Source organism: Corythoichthys intestinalis, chromosome 3, assembly GCF_030265065.1.
Source record: "Corythoichthys intestinalis isolate RoL2023-P3 chromosome 3, ASM3026506v1, whole genome shotgun sequence".
NCBI classification, from domain to species: domain Eukaryota; kingdom Metazoa; phylum Chordata; class Actinopteri; order Syngnathiformes; family Syngnathidae; genus Corythoichthys; species Corythoichthys intestinalis.
In genome coordinates this window covers 59,858,100-59,880,243 of record NC_080397.1, presented here as the reverse complement: position 1 = coordinate 59,880,243, position 22,144 = coordinate 59,858,100, and the positions used below count along the sequence as shown (strand labels likewise).

Here is a 22,144-nt window from a genome sequence, read left to right as displayed (position 1 = left end):
AAAAGATTTTGAATTGAAAATTTCGTAACTCACCTTCCGAGCACAAGATTCCTGCCGAATTTTCGTGTACGAGGACCTGTTTCACCCAACCAGCAACGTAGCATTTATAAGCCTCCAAGCTCTTAAAAGTTTTTCAAACTTTCGTGAGAATAGGCTGATTTTGTGTGGACAAGATAGTTGTAAATATCAGTGTCAGGCAGAGACGGCGAAAGCAGCCGGTCAAAAATCATCGATTTAGGCATCTAATATGGATCTGGCGACTGTATAGAACGAAGCTTTTCCACATAACGCCTTTTATGCAACACATCCAGTGAGTTTACGGCATCAGAAAGCACCGGGTCTTCCATGAAATGCATTTTAAATTCCTCGATCAATTGAAACCAATGCTAATCCAGAGACAAAATGACGGACAAGTGGGCGGAACCATACAGCGAGCACGTGGTTTTCTGACGTTGGTGGGTAGGGTATATAGGCCGCAGCTGTCCTCACTGTATCATGGGATATTTACACCAAAAGATATTAACCGGTAAAACTTTATTTGACAGCGGCATCATACGACTGTCAAAAGACCCAATGAAGCACCATGAAGCTTTAAACCAATTTGCTGCAAAGCTTTATTGCTTCAAGAAGCTTCATTTGGCCATCACTGCTCCCTTGGAGGAGACAGTCAACCTCTGCTGCCATCTGCTGTCAACACTGTTGTCATCCAACATGCCTCTTAGCATGCATTGCAGCGCTACAGATGTAAATAACAATCAAAAATCATGTTCTGTGCTAAATATTTCTTCAGTTGCTGTTCCAGTTGTTTCATCAATTGTTAGTTATGGTATTTGCTAACACTTTATTTGACAGTGGTGCCATAAGACTGTCATTACACAATCATAATTATGACATGTCTCTGTCCTGAGCATTCATGAATGCTTATAACAGATGTCATTAAGTGTTATCTGGCAAATGATCTCACTTTTGAATGGATGCAAAAGATCCAAGATGGACAAAAATTGAGTTAGTGACATAATTTGCCAAATGACGCATTCAGTAATGTCCATGATAGTGTCATGTCATAATTTGATGATCTTAAGACAGTCTTATGACACCGCTGTCAAATAAAGTGTCACCTAAAAAAATCAACAGAAAAGCCGCACTCGACTATAAGCCACAGGTATCAAAATGAAGGAAAAAAGTAGCAGCTTATAGTCCGAAAATTACGGTAGTTACGTCATACGTCATTTTCAAAGTTTCGGAATCGGCAAAAAAATATCAGACATGCCCTTTTTGATATATACATAATATATTTTTTAATTGAATCGTTTTTTAATTGTGTTTAACGTTACATACAAAATGTCTTAAACTCATCCAGAGTCTTTTGTTTTGGCTTAAAGTAGGGCTATCAAATTTATCGCGTTAACGGCGGTAATTAATTTTTTTTAAACAGTATCATTTACTGAAAAGCTCAACAAATACACTTGATGGCAATATTTAGTCACAATATACAAAGTCACATTTATCCTTTAAGAATTACAAGTCTTTCTATCCGTGGATTCCTCTCACAGAAAGAATGTCAATAATGTAAATGCCATCTTGACGATTTATTGTCATAATAAACAAATACAGTACTTATGTACTTTATGTTGAATGTATATATTTGTCCAAGTTTTATTCATTTTTTTCTTAATGCATTGCCAAAATGTATATGATCGGGACAAATTATCAGGAATGATTGGAATTGAATCGGGAGCAAAAAAAAAAGCAATCGGACCGGGAAATATCGGGATCGGCAGATACTCAAACTAAAACGATCGGGATCGGATCGGGAGCAAAAAAACATGATCGGAACAGCCCTAGTTTTAACCAAGAATCGAGACTGTTTTATGTCCATTTAAGCATTCATTCACAAGAATTTTCCCCAGAAAAGCTCTGTTTACGCCAGGCGGCCGCTAGCCTTTTTCGCTTACAGAGTAGCATTGTACTTCAACAATATATGTAAAATAAACGCTAACTGTGCGGTTTCTTTGCTTTTAACCAAGAATCGAGACTGTTTTACATCCATATCTATGAAGAATTGGGGGATTTAAGCATTTATTCACAAGAATTTTTGCCAGAAAAGCTCTGTTTACGTCAGGGGACCGCTAGCCTCAGTCGCTAACAGTATATAGTGTATAATGATCATAAAGGGCTATTCTATCCTATAATAAGTTGTGATTGCATATATAATTTATTAATAATCTGTTTACATATTATTTATAATTGATTCTGCATGTTTTCCTCAAGTATTAAGTTTTTGATGTTAAATTGAGTGATTTATAAGCTGTTGAAAACTTGCTAAAAATTGCTACTTTGGTCAAAAACTTAAATGATATGTTAAATATTGCTATTGATCCTCAAAATATAGGTGATTATCTCTGCATTTGGTGATTTTTGTGCATCTAGCGTAAAATCTGAGACTTTTAAAGCCATTTTAAGTTGTGTTATACTGATCTTAAAAATAGGTCCCCTATGAATCGGCCCCGTTTCCCGTGTCATGTCAATAGGTTTTGAAGTCTATGGTTCAAGCCGGAAAGTGTTTTGCGTTTCAAGCACTGCTGACAAGGCCTGCTTTTTTTCTAATTGTCGGAAAGAACAAATTTGAATGAGCTCCCGAGAGAAAGGTAGGGAAATAATGAATAAATCAGTGAGCGGAATTGCCGTTTCCAGCCCAGGAGCCAGATACATAAAACATAACTCAGATTCAAGAAGAACTGACCTGGAATGCTTGTATTGTACAACCATTCTATCATATGAGCTTTATCATAAAATGCAGGGCAAAATGTTCAAATCCAAATGCCTATGACAGCAAAAAGCATGTTTATTTTATATTTCACGCGGTATTTTATGCTCCTGAATGAAATGGATGTGTGTGGAAGCGAGCGATTTATATACTCAATTTTTTTAATTCCGTGCCATGAAAATGAGTGACTTCCTGGATTGAGCAAGAATGCGAATGTGACGTCACCCGGGTCAGCATCTCACATTACAGCATTGCTTTATAGCATACAGATGGACTGCAGATACAGCTGATTTTGCGGATTAATTAGTTTATTTTTCACATCACACCAGCCAAATGTGCTGCAGGTTTTTGTTGCTGCACCAGGGAGAGGCGTGTGTGCCTTTGAGGGCTTCAAAAAGTTCCCGTTCACCACTGAGATTGGCCAAAAAAAGTCCGGCAACTGTGGGACCATTGTGAGTAAACTACGTGTTTTGTATTATGTCAAATACTGGGATCATGGCACACGTTTTAATAAGGAGGTGGCTTGCATTTTGTGGCTGACAATGCTGCATGTCCACCGAGAAGGCCACTCGACCGGCGGCTTGTCGCAAACCCGCTTGGTCCTCTTCGCGTGCCCACTGAGAGAGCGCTATACTCGGCTTACGCTGCCATGTGACATGATCCAGGGTGGTTTTGTGTGATTTTTCGTTTTCAAAAGCTGAGAATAGACTTTGAAACATCACTCGGTTCGGGTTAGCATTTCAGCTAGCTGTCACGCCTCCTGGTTTGTCTATGCTCTACGAACCTGGGGCAGGGAAATGACAAAACCGGACTAACTCCGGTGGCATAAAATACCGTTTGGGAGGATTATGAAGTGGGCAGTTTTGACCATTATGCAGTAATTTTGTTCTGTTGTACTGAATATAAATGCATTTTTATATTTGATAGTCCATTTAGCACAAGACTGTTATTTGTCATGACAATACTATTTATTCAGCCATTGGGGAAAAATACTTAGATAAAAACAATATCCTGTAAAAATAGACGTAGAGACTGGAGTAGAGAGATTGAAACAATGATGACATTTTGCTGCTCTCTGGCGCATTTTCCCCATTCTGAATCTTCCCCCTCAATGGGCTGGATTCTAAATCAGCTGAAATCATTACACTACCGACGTCATCATCCAGCTGAGGACGCTAGAGCGCTATGATGACAGGCGGGGCAAACCGGCAGATTAAAAGACAAATTTCTCGTCATCTGCGCTTTGCCAAATTGTTGTATATAGTCGAATCGTCTCAAAATATGATTCTAATTCATATAATAATGCAATTTAAGATTTTTTTATGCTGTCACAGCCATTTTAAGTGACTGTCTAGCATTTTGATGATTTGCTTCTTAATACAGTTAGTCCCCGGGTTACAACATATTCGCGATTTTGACTTCATGACGCCCAAGTCTCGTCCGCTATTTTGTGTCCAGTCATTTTTTTTTTTTTTGTCGCACAGTTGTACCTCACAGTATCTTATTTTTTTTTTACTTTATTATAGATCGTTTTAGTAGATTAATTTAGCCTAATTAGCCTAACAAAAGTCTGCTGGTTTAAATGCTACGAATGCTAAGGTATTTACTATTCTCATAGCAAATCGCTCACACGTAACTCCACCAACTGTAGCTGTAAACTTAATTACAAATGCATACACAAACATATTAGCTGAAACAACTTACAGCCTTATGTAAGACAAACCAGAGCGCAGCTATCCTTTATCCATGTCAGACGTTTGAGTTTGCTTCTCAATCATACAAGGCATCATACAAGGCAACAGTCCAGACAGACCCAAAACTGCCACCAGAGGGCACTGTATTCTCCATTATTTAACAAACTTTACGGCACAAACGCCAGCTGCACTGGTGACCAACAAAAAAACTTTAGTCACACTGCTTTTCAGGAGGGTGAGAGGCTGTATGAGCAAGAAGCAGAAAAACAAGTATATTTTTTACATTAAAAACCCAATCCTTTTCACTTGATTCCAATCCTCTGAAAAACGGAGCGATCAACCCAATTTCTATCATATACAATTCCTCAGCTTTATGATTTATTTGTATATTAATCATATTCTCCCCGTTTTTTGGGCATGCCGTACAGCACAAACCGTTTGGCCTAGCGACACCGTCCAAATGCCGAAATGTCCGGAATTCTCTCGTGACACAGTGAATCTTTCGAATGTCCCTCAACAAATTACCTTTCCCGTCAAAACGCTGACTTTGGATTTTTTTTTTTTTTTTTTTTAAATGTATCTAGTCCTACGATTTTGACCAAATCACATTTACACATCAAAAATTTCATGACGACAAGGGGCGAAAAAGTTGCCCATTAATTTCTAATTCGATGCCATTGACGGCCATGCACGTGCAAATGTAGCGGCGGCCTTATGTAAACAAAGAGCTCTTTCCGTTGAAAGTTCTTGTGAATAAATGCTTAAAACCCCGAATTCTCTTTAGATATAGACGTAAAACAGTCTCAATTCTTGGTTAAAAGTAAAATAAACGTGCATTCATTTTACGTAAACATTGCGAACTACTATGATGCTAGTCAGTAAACAAATGTAGTGGCGGCCTTATTAAACAAAGAGCTTTTTCAGTTCAAAAATCTTGTGAATAAATGCTTAAATCCCCAATCTCTCAATAGATATGGACGTAAAACCGTCTTGATTCTTGGTTAGAAGCAAAAAAAAACGTGCAGTTAGCATTTATTTTACGTAAATATTGTGAACTATGGCGCCAATGCTGTAGTGGCTAATTTCAATTCAACCTAAATCCGGTGTTGGATGGCTGCATGTGTCGCTGCGACCAACTTCGAATAATTAATAAAGGGTTTATTGTAGAGATGTCCCGATCACGTCATTTTCAAAGTATCGGAATCGGCAAAAAAATATCGGCCATGCCTTTTTTTAATATATATATATATATATATATATATATATATATATTTTTTTTTAATTGAATCGTTTTCTAATTGTATTTAACGTTACAGACATAATATGTTACACTTATCCAGAGTCTATAGTTTAGGCTTAGGGTAGGGTTATCAAATTTATCCCAATAACGGCGGTAATTAATTTTTTTTTTTTTAATGTATCACGTTAAAATATTTAACGCAATTAATGCATGCGCTGCACAACCCAATCACGCATTGTCGCGCTCCATCTGTAATGGCGCCGTTTTGCCTATATAGAGAGCTAAAAGGCAGCGTAAAATGAGTAGAGTGAATTTTGGCAGACTTTGGAGCCTTATTTTAATTGGCTAAGGCCTTACAATCCCTCTCCCTATGATTAGAAATATCATGGGAAGCAATGTGGGGAAGCAAGGTAGCAATTAATCTTTTTCTTAACATTATTTCCCAACGCAGAGAAGATATATCAATTGGTAGCATAACGCACAGTCATGGTTCCACTTCCCATCATGCATTTGGGCATGGCCTTCAGTATCATTTACTGAAAGCTCAACAAATACACTAGATGGCAATATTTAGTCACAATATTTAAAGTTACAAGTCTTTCTATCCGTGGATCCCTCTCACAGAAAGAATGTTAATAATGTAAATGCCATCTTGAGGATTTATTGTCATAATAAACAAATACAGTACTTATGTACTGTATGTTGAATGCATATATTCGTCCGAGTTTTATTCATTTTTTTCTTAATGCATTGCCAAAATGTATATGATCGGGAAAAATTATCGGGAATAATTAGAATTGAATCGGGAGCAAAAAAAAAAGCAATCGGATCGGGAAATATCGGGATCGGCAGATACTCAAGCTAAAACGATTGGGATCGGATCGGGAGCAAAAAGACATGATCGGACTAGTTTATTGTACCAAAAACACTTTGAAATTCACATCGTACAGTAGACGAATTCTTTGCGGCACCATACGAACAGGCTCCAGTGTCAGTCAGGGCCTTCTCCCAAAATCCACTGTGCGGGTCTTCGGTCTGTATTAACCACAGCAAAGCTCAGCAATAGTAAAATTCTGGCAGCCACATCTGTCAGTAGTTTGCTACAAATTTAAAATGTTTGCACGAGGAGTTAGAAAGGAGATCACCCGCTCTTGTTTACCTCAGGCTGCATCTCCTGTCTGACACCTCGCCGAAGCTAATCCTTCTGAACAGCTGCATCTTTCACTGAACAAATCCTCATAGGCAAAACTTCCAGTATCCAAACCCGCATGCCCACTTTGGCAGACAAGACACTCGCATATAATAACATCCTTGCTCACTCCCACTATTCCCTCGCTAAGTGTGGCTGAATTATGTTTAAAGCACTTGGTTTAGCGTGTAGGAGCGCGATAAGGCCGGGCTGAGCTGTGAAAATAGAGATTAAGTTTCCGCGGCTTATTAAAGACAACGCGCCTCAGCCTCCCGGCCACACCGCAAATTGCATCTCAAAAACCGCCGCCTCCGCATTGGCTGCGAGATATGTCTTGATGGGTACCCCCACCACCCCACCCCCCGCGGTTGAGCTTTGACAGCCGTGTTAATTCAAGCCTACATTTCCCCATATGCCTTGTGCATCATGGTAGCCCCCCTCCTGTGATATAAGGTTCATTGGTTTCTCTGATGGCTCCCGTCCAGTGTTGTTTTCGTCAAAGATGACGAAAACGAAAATACTTCGTCAACGAACAGCAACATAGATAAAGACATAAACATTTTGAGATGGCTAAAATACGACTAATAGGTATTATTGTCCAAAAGACTAAGACAAAAATTAAAAGGGCTAACAAAAACAACACTGCTCCCGTCAATATGACAAATCACGACCAAGATATCAAGTGTCACTGATAGTCATGGTCTCAAGAGAAAATAAATGTTCAGATAAATTTGAATATTGGCAAGCAGCATGGCTATTGCTAATGGTGTCTACACTTAAAAACTTCAAAAGTTCATTTTATTTACCAACACAATTTTCTCTGCTAATGAGGACTAATTTTGGTATTTACAGTGGGGCAAATAATTGTGCAAGTTCTCCCACTTAAAAATATTAGAGAGGCCTGTAATTGTCAACATTGGTAAACCTCAACCATGAGAGACAGAATGTGGTAAAAAACCCAGAAAATCACATTGTTTGATTTTTAAAGAATTTATTTGCAAATCATGGTGGAAAATAAGTATTTGGTCAATACCAAACGTTCATCTCGATACTTTGTTATGTACCCTTTGTTGGCAATAACGGAGGCCAAACGTTTTCTCTTCACAAGCTTTTCACACACTGTTGCTGGTATTTTGGCCCATTCCTCCACACAGATCTCCTCTAGAGCAGTGATGTTTTGGGGCTGTCGTTGGGCAACACGGACTTTCAACTCCCTCCGCACCCCGTAGCGTCAAAATGATAACAAGACCGGGGAGCAAAAATCCCAAAACCACACGGGGGGACCTAGTGAATGACCTACAGAGAGCTGGGATCACAGTAACAAAGGCTACTATCAGTAACACAATGCGCCGCCAAGGACTCAAATCATGCACTGCCAGACGTGTCCCCCTGCTGAAGAAAGTACACGTCCAGGCCTGTCTGCGGTTTGCTATAGCGCATTTGGATGATCCAGAAGAGGACTGGGAGAATGTGTTATGGTCAGATAAAACCAAAATAGAACTTTTTGGTAGAAACACAGGTTCTCTTTTTTGGAGGAAAAAGAATACTGAATTGCACCATACCCACTGTGAAGCATGGGGGTGGAAACATCATGCTTTGGGGCTGTTTTTCTCCATAGGGACCAGGACGACTGATCTGCGTAAAGGAAACAATGAATGGGGCCATGTATCAAGAGATTTTGAGTGAAAATCTCCTTCCATCAGCAAGGGCATTGAAGATGAGACGTGGCTAGGTCTTTCAGCATGCCAATGATCCCAAACACACAGCCAGGGCAACAAAGGAGTGGCTTAGTAAGAAGCATTTCAAGGTCCTGGAGTGGCCTAGCCAGTCTCCAGGTCTTAACCCCATCGAAAATCTAGCCTGGTACTCCAGACTCACCGCTGTTCCAGCTATTTAGTCTGGCCACCATTAAGCGGATAAAATTTCCAGGGTGGAGCAAGCCACAGCAAACAGACAGCGCAGTGGACCAATCAGCGACGGGCGGGACGAGGGACTTGCGCGCGGAAGTAAACATACGAGGAGAGCGGAGTTTATTCAACATGGCTAGCGCGAGACAGACTGTTGTCAGTGACTTGTGTCGATGCTTTTTTGGTAATTTAAAACTGATTTTACCGTGGATTGGAACATATTCTCGGCTCTTCTGTTCGCCATCTGTGTTGTTGTGGAGACGACTTCCGACGCGGAAGAGTGACATTGCTCGTTAAGAACACGTCACGCAAATAAACGAATCTGATCTGTCGATTGATTTTGTACTTGCTCGAGAGGCCGTTAATGGGCTGGGTCCCAGACTATACTCTCAGTGTTTGAAAAACACAGGGAGAACAGTCTGGCCGTGCCAGGCAATAGAAAATCTGCAGAGGGAGTTGAAAGTCCGTGTCGCCCAACGACAGCCCCAAAACATCACTGCTCTAGAGGAGATTTGCGTGGAGGAATGGGCCAAAATACCAGCAACAGTGTGTGAAAAGCTTGTGAAGAGTTACAGAAAACGTTTGGCCTCCGTTATTGCCAACAAAGGGTACATAACAAAGTATCGAGATGAACGTTTGGTATTGACCAAATACTTATTTTCCACCATGATTTGCCAATAAATTCTTTAAAAATCAAACAATGGGATTTTCTATTTTTTTTTTTCCACATTCTGTCTCTCATGGTTGAGGTTTAACCATGTTGACAATTACAGGCCTCTCTAATACTTTCAAGTGGGAGAACTTGCACAATTAGTGGTTGACTAAATACTTATTTGCCCAACTGTATGTTGGCTGATACGCCATCTGAAAAGACACATTTATTTCCGTGGAATGCCAAAGCTAACCGAGCATACATTAAATCCTTGTTCCTGGCAGGCTATGAAATTTCCTCCATCTGCAAATACTTAACTTACTTACTACAAACTTTTTTTTCCTATTGGACTCAATCAGCGATAAAGACCATTATGTTCCCGGTCCAGAGGTAAGACAATATCTCCCAAACCTCATAGAAAACAATTAGAACTCAGTAATTACAGCACTGGCCTGGAATTTCAGCCAAAGCCAGAGTAAAGACAGTCAGAAAAAGAGCACATGTGACCGGTGCCTGTCGGATGTAGTGTTATCTTACCCTGCATTGACTCTGAAGGAGTGCATGCTTGATTATGAACCCTGATGTGATGTAATGTTTTGCTTTCGTAGTATGAATGTGATAGGCCTGAAATCCTGGATGACAGTATGGCACCATCATTCCATATTATCCACCCTCATTTATCTCAGCGTGGTTTTGGGAAATGCAAAACTAAAACAGAGACATGTTATCTTGACTTCGCCTCCACTGGACCGGCTGATTTATGTTTGTCGACTGATGGGAGGCAGAGGGTGGTGAGAATGGTCGGACACAAAAGAAAACTCTCATCTCCATTTAACCACATCACTGAGTGTACAGTCAGCATATGCACAGTCAAGCCTCACTTTGCACCTTAAATAAAGCAAGAACTGGAATCATGTTGTCTAACTGTTTTATTGCGATCAATGTCTGCAATAATGAATGACAACTGTTTTTATGTACATACCTCGTAGTATCTCCTTGGAACAAAAAAATCTGTGTCGGCCCTTCAGCATTCAGCAAATGTAATATAATTTGTAATTTCACCTCATTTTGGTCACTCAAGTGGCCAACTTATCAGTCTATACCTCACGTCAACACAGGCTGGCAGGTTGTTATAATTTTGTCCACGAACGATCAACCATCCAACTGGTAATGTAGTCCCGAGCCTCAGGACCATCCGTCTGTCCGTCCATCCACCCACCCACCCACCGCTTGCTCCGGGGTCGGGTCGCGGGGGCAGCAGCTTTAAGCCCAGATTTCCCTCTCCCTAGCCACGGGATCCCAAGGCGTTCCCGGGCCAGCCGAGAGACATAGTCTCTCCAACATGTCTGGGTCGTCCCTGGGGCCTCCCGCCGGTGGGACATGCTCTCCGGGGAGGTGTCCAGGAGGCATCCGAACCAGATGCCCGAGCCACCTCAGCTGGCTCCTCTCAACGCGGAGGAGTAGCGGCTCAATGTCGAGGGCCTCCCGGATGACCGAGCTTCGGACACCCTGTGGAGGTAACTCATTTCGGCCGCCTGTATCCGGGATCTTGTTCTTTCGGTCACGACCCACAGCTCGTGACCATAGGTTAGGGTCGGAACGTAGATCGACTAATAAATCGAGAGCTTTGCCTTTCGGCTCAGCTCCTTCTTCGCCACTACGGACCGGTGCAGCGTCCGCATTACTGCAGACGCTGCACCGATCCGCCTGTCGATCTCTCGCTCCCTCACTCGTGAACAAGACCCCAAGATACTTGAACTCCTCCACTTGGGGTAGGATCTCATCCCCGACCCGGAGAGGGCACTCCACCCTTTTCTGACTGAGGACCATGGTCTCGGATTTGGAGGTGCTGATCTTCATCCCAACCGCTTCACACTTGGCCGCGAACCGCTCCAGTGAGAGTTGGAGGTCACGGCTTGATGAAGCCAACAGCACCACATCATCTGCAGAAATCAGAGATTCAATGCTGAGGTCACCAAACCGGATCCCCTCAATGCGTCGGCTGCGCATAGGAATTCTGTCCATAGAAATTATGAACAGAATCGGTGACAAAGGGCAGCCTTGGCGGAGTCCAACCCTCACTGGGAACAAATTCGACTTACTGCTGGCAATACGGAACAAACTCTGACACCGATCATACAGGGACCGAAAGGCCCTTAAATTTGTGGTGGAGGAGTTTGCGTGTCCCAATGATCCTAGGATCTACGTTGTCTGGGGCTTTAAGCCCCTGGTAGGGTCACCCATGGCGAAAAGGTCCTAGGTGAGGGGCCAGACAAAGCATGGCTCAAAAAGACTCCTTATGATGAATAATACAAAAAGTTTCCCTTGCCCGGACGTGGGTTAACAGGGCCCCCCTCTGGAGCCAGGCCTGGAGGTGGGGCGTGAAGGCAAGCGTCTGGTGGCCAGGCCTGTCCCCATGGGGGCCCGGCCGGGCACAGCCCGAAAAAGCAAAGTGGGTTCCCTTTCCCATGGGGTCACCACCTGTGGAATAGGCCAAAGGGGTCGGGTGCGTAGGGAGTTGGGAAGCAGACAAAGGCAGGGGCCTTGGCGGTCCGACCCCCAGCTGCAGAATCTAACTATTTAAATCATTGTCTGATTAAATGTTATGTTCGACTCGATATACGTATACTTAAAAACTTTTATTAAATATGAAATATTTCAAATATATATTTTTCTTTTTTTTTACACATAAATCGGGTACGCAGAAAATAAGGGGAAAAATTGAGTTTTAAAAGGGGGACAAGAAGCTAGAGAATCAGGGCTAGAGTCGGCTGTGGACGGCGATGTTGGTAAGTGAACAACAGCCGCTAACACTGAACCATAGACTAAATGTTTACATTCTCGATCATCGTGACCAACGCCCGATTCGAGCTCTGAGGAGAGCGAGCCTTCAGTAAAATGAAAATCATAAAAAACTACCTAAGCTCCACCATATCAGAGGGCAGGCTTTACAACATAGCCATGCTCTCCATTGAGCATGAGCTTGCTCAAAAACTGGATTTCACTGATGTTATAAATAACTGTCAAAAAATCTAGGCGCATCACTGTTTGAGGGCTTGATAACCCCAGGGATGTAAAGGGGGCAGGCACAGGGTGTTTGGTTATACTGTTTTGTTGCTTAGCAGGCAGGCATAGCACTCTCAGTTGTATTGGATTGTAGCCTACATGGGACAATAGATGGAAATTGTTTGTTTATATTGTGTCACATCACATTACAGTCTGTTAAATTTAACTGTCCATCTCAAATTAAATAATTTGAAAATCTACACTGTCATTGCTTGCAAAGCGTTAAAAGTATTGCGTATGTTGTCGTGACAAGCCGGTGACAGGGGTGGGGTGGGTTCTGGGGGGCCCTATAATGGTCTCTTGTCCCCGGGCCCCTGCAAGTCTGTTGACAGCCCTGACCCTACTAAAACTAAATGAAGACAAACACATATTGAAATGACTTAAAATATGACTAAGACTAATAAGTATTTTCGTCCAAAAGACTAAGACAAAATTTAAAAGGGCTGCCAAAAACAACACTGGTTAGAGTCCCACATAGATATTAAGAGCTTGCCTTTCAAAGTTGCACTCATTGAACTGCGTGTGTAGCTTTCATTTCACTCAGCGGCAATAGATTTAAGCCCACACCGGGGTCCGCCTTTGCCCGTGTGGCCAGCTTTTATTTTGGCTTCAAGCTATGAATGAGGCGGGTGGCAGCGCGCTCTCAGGTTCGGAGGGCCTCTCGGTGGTTCTGCTCACATGACGGGAACAGAACAAAGCGCCGGTGGCCCTGGATGGCGTCCGCGGTGCCAGAGAGTAAGGCCAGCTTGAATGGAAACTGTCACTTCCACTCAGAGCAGTCTGTGATCTGAGCCACCCGAAATGGCGCTCAGTTAAGTGGCTAATCCTAGCATCCCTGCTGGCTCGACAGCCCCCTGCTGCTATGACAACCTGAGGGAATCTCCTTTGGCTAAAACTTAATTGGATGATTTCCTCTCTCCTCTGCTTTTGTTAAGTAAAGTCTAGTCTGCTGGTGCGATTGTATTGCGACTTTCACTTGGAGCTCACCTGCCGCTTGTTGGAAAAACAGGCCCCGCTTTCAGTACCACAAAAAAGTGACCTATTTAACCACTGTAAATATTTATCATGCTGTGCGTCACAAAGCATGAACATTTTTGTTACGCCCAATCGAGTGCTGGCCCAAACAAACCTAAACAGTCGGCGCAGAGATGCTTATGCCAGGAAAAGCCATGTGCGTGCATGCATTTCATTTTAAGTAGCTACTGTAATCCCAAAAATAAAACCTGATGAATTACCACTTGAAACAAGGCTGAAGTGTATAATTGTTAAAACGAGTGCACCAGTTCAGATTTATTAGTCCTATGCCTAAAAACAAGAATTGAAGCATGTAATAAATCACGCTAACTTCCTTCTCAAAACCATTTCCTGGGTCAAGAAGCTCTGACTTCCTGTTTGGGCTTACCTTCTTCACAGGCAGTCCCACTAAACCCTGGACAGCATTTCCACTCCAGTGAGGTCACAGTGCGGTACACTGTTTTGTAGGAAGGTCTAACAACTGTCCTATAGCTGAAAAACAAAACAAAAAAATTGAAATAACAATGTGTTATCAATACATTACTTCACAAGTTTGAATAATACAATCTCTATAGGCTTTTGGATTGGTTTGGTCAACTAACTAGACACTTTAATGCCTCTAGATTTAACAAAAGGAAGAGGAAGAGCAATGAGACCAAGTAAACATAGGGAAAAAAAGTGGATATCCACACATTTATCCCATTTCTTTTTGGAACGTGGCTGTTTCCTAAAAGAAGACATGCTTTGTTTGAGAAATGCACTTTTTTGTTATTGCAATTCTGCTTTTTTTGTATTGTAGTGGGGATAGTTTGATTGACTATTCAAGCTTTATAACCATCCTACATATTGTTTTTTCAAAAGATTTATTTACAATGTGTTGTAATGAGTGAATAAAAAAAATGCAATTAGGCTAGGTTCAGTCCATACAGGAGCACATAGACGTCTCACATGGATAAAGAATACAGTGGGGCAAATAAGTATTTAGTCAACCACTAATTGTGCAATTTCTCCCACTTGAAAATATTACAGAGGCCTGTAATTGTCAACATGGGTAAACCTCAACCATGAGAGACAGAATGTGGAGAAAAAAAAACAGAAAATCACATTGTTTGATTTTTAAAGAATTTATTTGCAAACCATGGTGGAAAATAAGTATTAGGTCAATACCAAAAGTTCATCTCAATACTTTGTTATGTACCCTTTGTTGGCAATAACGGAGGCAGCTGCGGCTCATAGTCCAGTGCGGCTTATCTATGAACAAATGCCGTTTTTGTGTCACATTTGGTGGGTGGCAGCTTACAGTCAGGCAGAAATATATATAATTGAGTTAATTACAGGTTAAAAATTAATTAATCGTAATTAATCGTAATATATATAATCGAGTTAATTACAGGTTAAAAATTAATTAATCGTAATTAATCGCAATTCAAACATCTATAAAATATGCCATATTTTTCTGTAAATTATTGTTGGAAAGATAAGACACAAGACGGATATATACATTCAACATACAGTACATAAGTACTGTATTTGTTTATTATAACAAATCAACAAGATGGCATTAACATTATTAACATCCTCTTAAAGCGATCCATGGATAGAAAGACTTGTAGTTCTTAAAAGATAAATGTTAGTACAAGTTATAGAAATTTTATATTAAAACCCCACTTAATGTTTTCGTTTTATTAAAATGTGTAAAATTTTCAATCAAAAAATAAACTAGTATTTCGCCATTGTTGATGTCAATAATTACACAATGCTCACTCATGGTACTAACCCATAAAATCAGTTGGACCCAAACGCCAGCAGAGGGCGCCAAACACCAAAAATAAGTAATGGTAAATGGTGTTATACTTATATAGCGCTTTTCGCCATCCACCTACTCAAGCAGACATTACACTGTACTGTCATTTTAGTCTGTTTGAGCGGGGATTGTGCGTTAATTGCGTCAAATATTTTAACGTGATTAATTTTAAAAAATTAATTACCACCCGTTAACGCGATAATTTTGACAGCCCTAATATATATATATATATATATACATATATATGTATATATGTGTGTATATATCTATATACATATGTGTATATATATATATATATATATATACATACATATATATGTATATATATGTGTATATATATATATATATATATATATATATACATATATATGTATATATATATATATATATATATATATTTTTTTTTTTTTTAAACGACTAGCGACAAAAAGGCAGACGAAACTCTGGCGTCACAATGTTGCAATCACGTAAGCCGGGTACGTCGTAACCAGTGTTGTTAATCTTTTTTTTTTTTTTTCTTAAAAAAAAAAAAAAAAAAAAAAAAAAAAATGGTCACACAATGTGAAGGGTAAAGGGTTTATTGGGACAATAATTGGCCCTAGCCCAATTCTTTACCCTAAACTTAACTAGACACAGAGGTATTGCGGACATTGCGATAACTAGATAGTAACCTTTGCTATGTGTGGAAGTCATTTAATGTTGTGAATCCACCGTTAAAGTTGTTAAAATTGCTCCCGTTATTGCATTAGTTCCCTTCTGTCTACTTTTGACTATGTGTACGTTTTAAAACTATTTCATCATTTAAAGATAGATTTAAGTCAAGGTTTTGCCGATTTAGGAGCATTTTAGGTAAAAAGTTACATAGGTTCGCTAGAAAGGTTCTCTACAACAGAGCCTTCCTGAGAAGTCTACCGCTTTAAGATGGTGGCTGTTTACTAACGCATCTCGTTCTTTATTATACATGTTGCTAATGCAGCCGTGTCTGTCATTTGCATCTAGTTCTGTATATATGTGATATCTACCGAAGCATCATGTGGGCGTAGTTTGTAAGCTATCGGCTACAGTCAGGTATTATTGGAGCCACCTAGCATAGTAGCATCACGTTTGCAACGGCGTCACCCTCCCTTGCCTCCTCCACACACCTGCTCTGCTCTCTCGTCTCCGTGAGTCCGTCTTTCTCAGACTTTTCTCGTGTCAGTCAACCAACATAGTAACGCACGCCTTTCCCGCCTCAGTAACGGTAACGGCGTTGCCAAGATGAGAAAAGTAATTAATTAGATTAATCACTACTGAAGAAAATAACGCTGTTAGTAACGCCGTTATTAACAACACTGGTCATAACCTGGGGACTACCTGTATATCATACTCCCATGTGATACATTAAAACTGTTCAGACCAATAGGACACTCAGATTCCCATTCTCCATGTCAAGAAGCTGAGCAGGACAAATAAAAAACAAAAACAAAAAAAAAAACAGTGAAATGAATGTTAAAGTGATCCTCTAACTTAAATACATGTAGGCTCTAATAAATCACAATTGTTCTCTTGTACTAAAATATGTTGTTAGAAACACATAAAATGTTAAATCAATGGCAATATTTTATAATAATTAGTCCATATTTTGACCATTAGTTGGCGCCATGGTTTGCGGGCTCGCAGTGATGACGTCATTGGTATCCTTCATGTTCAACAATTGCTTATTGCTGCCTAAACTCGCGAAGTAAAAAGCCACGATGTGCTGCTTTTGGATGCAATTTCCAGTCAAATGGAAACAAAGGGAGTGAAGTGAGTGGTCAAGTTGGAATTATTATTTTTAGTGAATAAATGTGCATAAGTGGAAGCATCTCCCCCTTTTTGGTCCCTGTATGCACGTATCCTACCCACCACGCGTTACAACTAGCGTCCGAACATTTTTCCTGGATCCTCAGTCAAGTAAGGGATCCGTCTATTTTCTGGATCCGACGGTCCCACCGCGTCTGCAATATTGGTTTCGGATCTGTCCATTTTTTTGATTCGTCGGTCCCACAGCGGCTTTTTGGATCAGTCTATTTTGTGGAATCGACAGCCTAATCGCGGCTGCGACATTGCCATGGTATCGGTCTAATTCCTGGATCTTCGAGTGAGTAAAAAACGCGGATTTGGATTACTATTGCCATCTTTTTTGTTGACTATTCTGTGTGGGAGTTTTCCCCAAATCATACTAAATAATTAAAGCACTATGGCACATTACAGTGACGACAGTGACTCTGATGTGAACCTTACAACAATGTTGGGAGTTCGTCAGGGAACGCGTGTGTGCGTACTGCTGAGCTCCCGAGTGAAGAGTGGTCAAGGTGGAAATATTACTTTTTGTGAATAAATGTGCATAAGTGGAAGCTTCTCCCCTTTTTGGTACTTTTATACACGTATCCTAGCTACCACGCGTTACAATGTACAAGACATGGATTACACAAGGTGTGTTCTTTGGCCTGTACTGTATGTAAAGTACACGACAGCTCTGGATGCTAACAATCTACATAATTATATTGAGATAAGTTTGAAAACGCAATATGCTTACCTTGAATATCTGCTAATAAAACCGGACAGCATACACCCCTCGCTCCCAACAGGACTTCCCAACAGTACTCTCTCGCATCACCAGTTTTGCCCAACTTTTGTCTTATCAGGTATTTTGCTGCACGCATTTTTCCCTGAAGCTCGTCTTGTGAACGACCAACAGTGCTGTCCTGCTCTTCACTTTTCAGATCTGGTTCGAATAGGAAGGGTGGAACTGACGACATGCTGGGAAAGCTAACGAGTGACACGCTGGAATTTCGGCAACGGGACCAGTGACGTCACGCACTGCGACGTAACAAGAATGGCGACCTATCACTTAAAATAATTTTACAAACTTTATTAAAACAAAAACATTAAGAGGGGTTGTAATATCAAATTATTATAATTGATACTAACATTTATCTTTTAAGAATTACTTGTCTTAAAAACAGAGGATCCCTTTAAGGTAGGTATTCTCACTATTCTTCTCACCTGCCGCCAGTACATCCCTGTGGCCAGCGGCACGTCTGGTAGACTCTTTGCACCACTGTTCCATTCTGCACCTGGCAAGTCACTGTCCTTGTGACTGTATGAGGACACCAGTTTCTAAAGGGACACACAAAAAAAGGAAAGCTGAAGACTATCGTGCAGAATACGCGTCCTTTGGTTACACAAAAACAGCATTTAAGGATGTAAATAATTCAAGTACATCACTTGAAAAAAAAACATCATGCTTGCAAGAAATTAGCCTCACAGTCACATTTTCTTTTCTGTGGTCTCCACTGGATTTAACCCCCCCACTCCCAACCACATCCCCCAGCTTCTTTGTCAAAGAACCCCTTTGTGGCATTTACTCATTTTTAATCAGTCATGAGATATCCAGAGGTGCATTGTTAACCCTATTTACACTCGTGTCTATTCATTTGCATACTACTTTCAGATAATGTCACCCTGGAGAGCAGACAAGATCCCATTCTGTGACGACAGTGCTTCAGCACATGCCAGCGCAAGGTCACAAGTCCACACTGTGTCCACAGAAGCTTTGGAAGGCATTATTTCAAGTGTTATGCCCCTTTCCCACTGAAACTAGTGGGTCAACGCGCGTTTTTTCCAAGCCGATGCAACCTACTAGCAATTGGCATTTGGCTAGGGTGACCAAACGTCCTCTTTTGCCTGGACAAGTCCTACTTTCACGCAGTATCCTCGTTGTCTGGGCGGGTTTTATAAATTCACAAAAATGTCCGGTTTTTATGATTTTTTTTATGGGACCAACTTGAAGAGAATTCCTCCGGCCGCTAGTGGGCAGCGCTTGCCTGCATTGACGTTGCTCCTACTACTAGGGGCGGGAGAAGGAGTAGATCTTCTTCTTCTTTTTTGTTGGCAGTTCACCCTTTGTTTCATGGGGAATTACCACCATCTACTGACGGTTTGGCGAGAGCTCAGACTACAGTAAGGAGTTCAATAAGAAGTTCTATAAGACGTGGCTCCATACACCTTTCTGTAAGTTTCTCCTGTTAATGTTGATCACGTGTTTTCTGTTGTACATAGGGTTATATGTGTACACAGAGATGCAGTATATTGTATGAGTCTTGTAATTTTTCTGCGTTAGTTAGTGGTTGAATGCTAGTATAGCTAAATAGCTGTGTTGCTTATGAGTTTTTTTTTTACGATAAATACGTATATAATGGCAACTGTTGACTTCTGTCGGAGATTTGTACTGGTGTAATCTGTAAAATCCCGTTTGTTGACGCGTCTTTGCGCTGCTGATGGTAGTAAACTTTTGTAGCAAAAGTCTGATTTTGCCTCAGCTCCCGTATTCGCTAATAGGGTAGCAATCAGTGAGCTCAGCTGCGCTAGGCATTATGGGCAATGTAGTTTTGAATTTGAACTTCTGCGTTTGGAAACATGCTGGTTGAATCGCTTGTCAGTTTATTTCAGTTATTGTTTGCGTACAATTTAGAACATTGTATGAGAATAAAAATTGAGTGGGAATAACATTTTGTCAACGACAATTGTCGTGATCGTAATTTTAAAAAATGTTGAGTTGGCACATAGCCAACTGTGTGTGTGTGTATTAACTGGACTACATTTCCATGAGTCTGCATTATATTACTTTTTTAATAATTATTCTTTTTTATTTTTTATTGTTTGATTATTAATTTTAGGAAGAATTAAGCCTGTTGAGTAAAAAAAAAGTGGGAGATATACGCATCTTTGAGTGATCTTCGAGTAAAATTCAAGTATCTGGAGGCCGGGCCGAGTGTCCTCTTTTTTGGAAATCAAAATATGGTCACCCTACATTTGGCACCTTTCCCATTGACAAAAAAAAGCCGTGTCTTTTTTTTCCCCCACCCCTCCTCAGCTGTGCGTAAGGTTACGTGACATCACGCTAAAATGCGCGTCGACAATTCATTCAGATCAAGGAAGTAAACAATGCAGAGCAACATGTAAGCTTCCTTCCCGTTTGTGTTCTCCGTTTGCATGCTTTTTACTGCCCTCAAAATGATCGAAATGCAGCAAAGGATCAACACTCTGCTTGTGCTGAGGCAACGTAGGCGACGTGAATTCTTCTTCTTCTACTAGCTTTGTTGTTAGCATCGACGAAACTACGGTTGTGGGGCGTGTTAAATGGGAGGCGACTGGCACGTTGTAATGATGCATCACGTAAGAGCCTACGTCACCACGTAGATTAGGGTGTTGACTGTTGACCCGGGGTTTTGCTTTCACACTGCAAGACGATCAGAGCCGAGGTGATTTTAATGCGGGTCGCTTGGCGGGTTGATTGACACGAGTCGAGGCGGGTCGCTGCACCTTTCCCACTGCCACCAAAAGCAGACCTGTTAAGTTTCACGATTTGGTCGGGAGACTCCCGATTTTGACCCCAATGCTCACGCCTCACGATTAGAAAGCCAAATCTCCCGATTTTCCAAAAATGTCAATTTTTTTTTTTTTTTTTTTTTACGTTTTTGTTTGTCACCGTTTTGTAACGATACCATTCGGCCCGATTCGGAAAGTGACCAACAACGAATAGCCTGGCCGTCTCCGACTTCCCTGCCCTCCCTCTCCTTCAGAGCTGGAAAAGCCCAACCAAACATCTGACAGGGAGGGAAGAGACGAAGCACCACCGACTTCCCAAGATGCTGGCACTAATAAACCGGCTTTTAGACTGGTTCAAGTCTTTATTTTGGAAGGAAGAGATGGAGCTTACCCTGGTCGGCCTCCAGTATTCGGGAAAAACGACGTTCGTCAACGTAATTGCCATAAGTCTTACCTGCCAGCGATAGCTAACTAGCCTAATGCTAATAGCATTAGAGCTAATGATGGGAGAACGATGACGAGGAAGAAGTCGCTGCTTTACTCTGTGTTTTCGTGGATCAAACATCATGGAATATTAAACCACTGCGGTCCTACCCCCACAATATATGAATTTAAGTGAGAAAGCGTATCGTTACTTACTTGAAGTTTAATCATTTAGATTCGCTATTATGCTAAAGCTAAAGTGTATACTATACACTTTATTACATTATATCATTATTACTGTGCTGAAACAAAAAATATAAAGTTTCAATTCTAGGTTACAATTCAATTAAAAAACTGCCATGACAAAGATACTTGCTCATTTAGTCTGACGAAACCCTAATTGGAGTGATGGTTGATGAGATGAAGAGGCTGCTGAGGAAGCTGATGTCCATATTTGTGCAAATGGATGTGATCAGGAAAGCTGAGGATATCCTAGATGTTGATTACAGGAACAAGGAGAAATGGCATGACACAGGCAACATAGCAGTATCAAATGATGCCAGACAATACATGGAGCAAGTTGAAGACTATCTCTGATGCCACCAAAAAGAGGTTCTTTGACAGTGTAGTTAATTTTTACACAAGTGTTGTGACCAAAATGAACTTGGAAAAAAATGGTTGCATTTTGTCTTAGTGATCGTCGCGCGCGCGCGTCATCAGGGTTGGCAAACAGAAATCTCCCAATTTGCAATTTCTACAACTTAACAGGTATGCAAAAGCCGATTGTTAGTGGGTTGACACAGGTTTTTTGGCCAGTGGGAAAGGGGTATAAGAGACAAAAAAAAAACACAGTCCCCCCCCCATTGACGGGCTTGTGTTGGTCGTGGACGCACACGAAGAAAAGTTCTCTCTCACCGTGTTTTCCCCGTGCTGTTAAGCATTTATTTTTGCCGTTTTCATGTTGCAAAAGTTTTGTGGTGAGCGATGTGGGGAAGAATGACAGGAGATTGGCTCTTTATTTAACACGTGCTGTTCT

General features: G+C 41.1%; 1 protein-coding gene across 4 annotated transcripts in view; it reads right to left on the bottom strand.

Moving 5' to 3' along the window:
• The window catches only part of emid1 (EMI domain containing 1), a 184,793-nt gene that overhangs the window by 123,288 nt on the left and 39,361 nt on the right, over window positions 1–22,144 (bottom strand). For 3 of the 4 annotated variants that reach the window (XM_057831311.1, XM_057831312.1, XM_057831314.1), the window contains exons 2-3: window positions 18,361–18,474; window positions 13,918–14,021 (exon numbers count right to left, since the gene is read on the bottom strand). In XM_057831311.1, the coding sequence (XP_057687294.1) occupies window positions 13,918–14,021; window positions 18,361–18,474 (218 nt within the window). The remainder of the gene's footprint in view (window positions 1–13,917; window positions 14,022–18,360; window positions 18,475–22,144) is intronic. The other variant, XM_057831313.1, reaches the window with a different exon arrangement.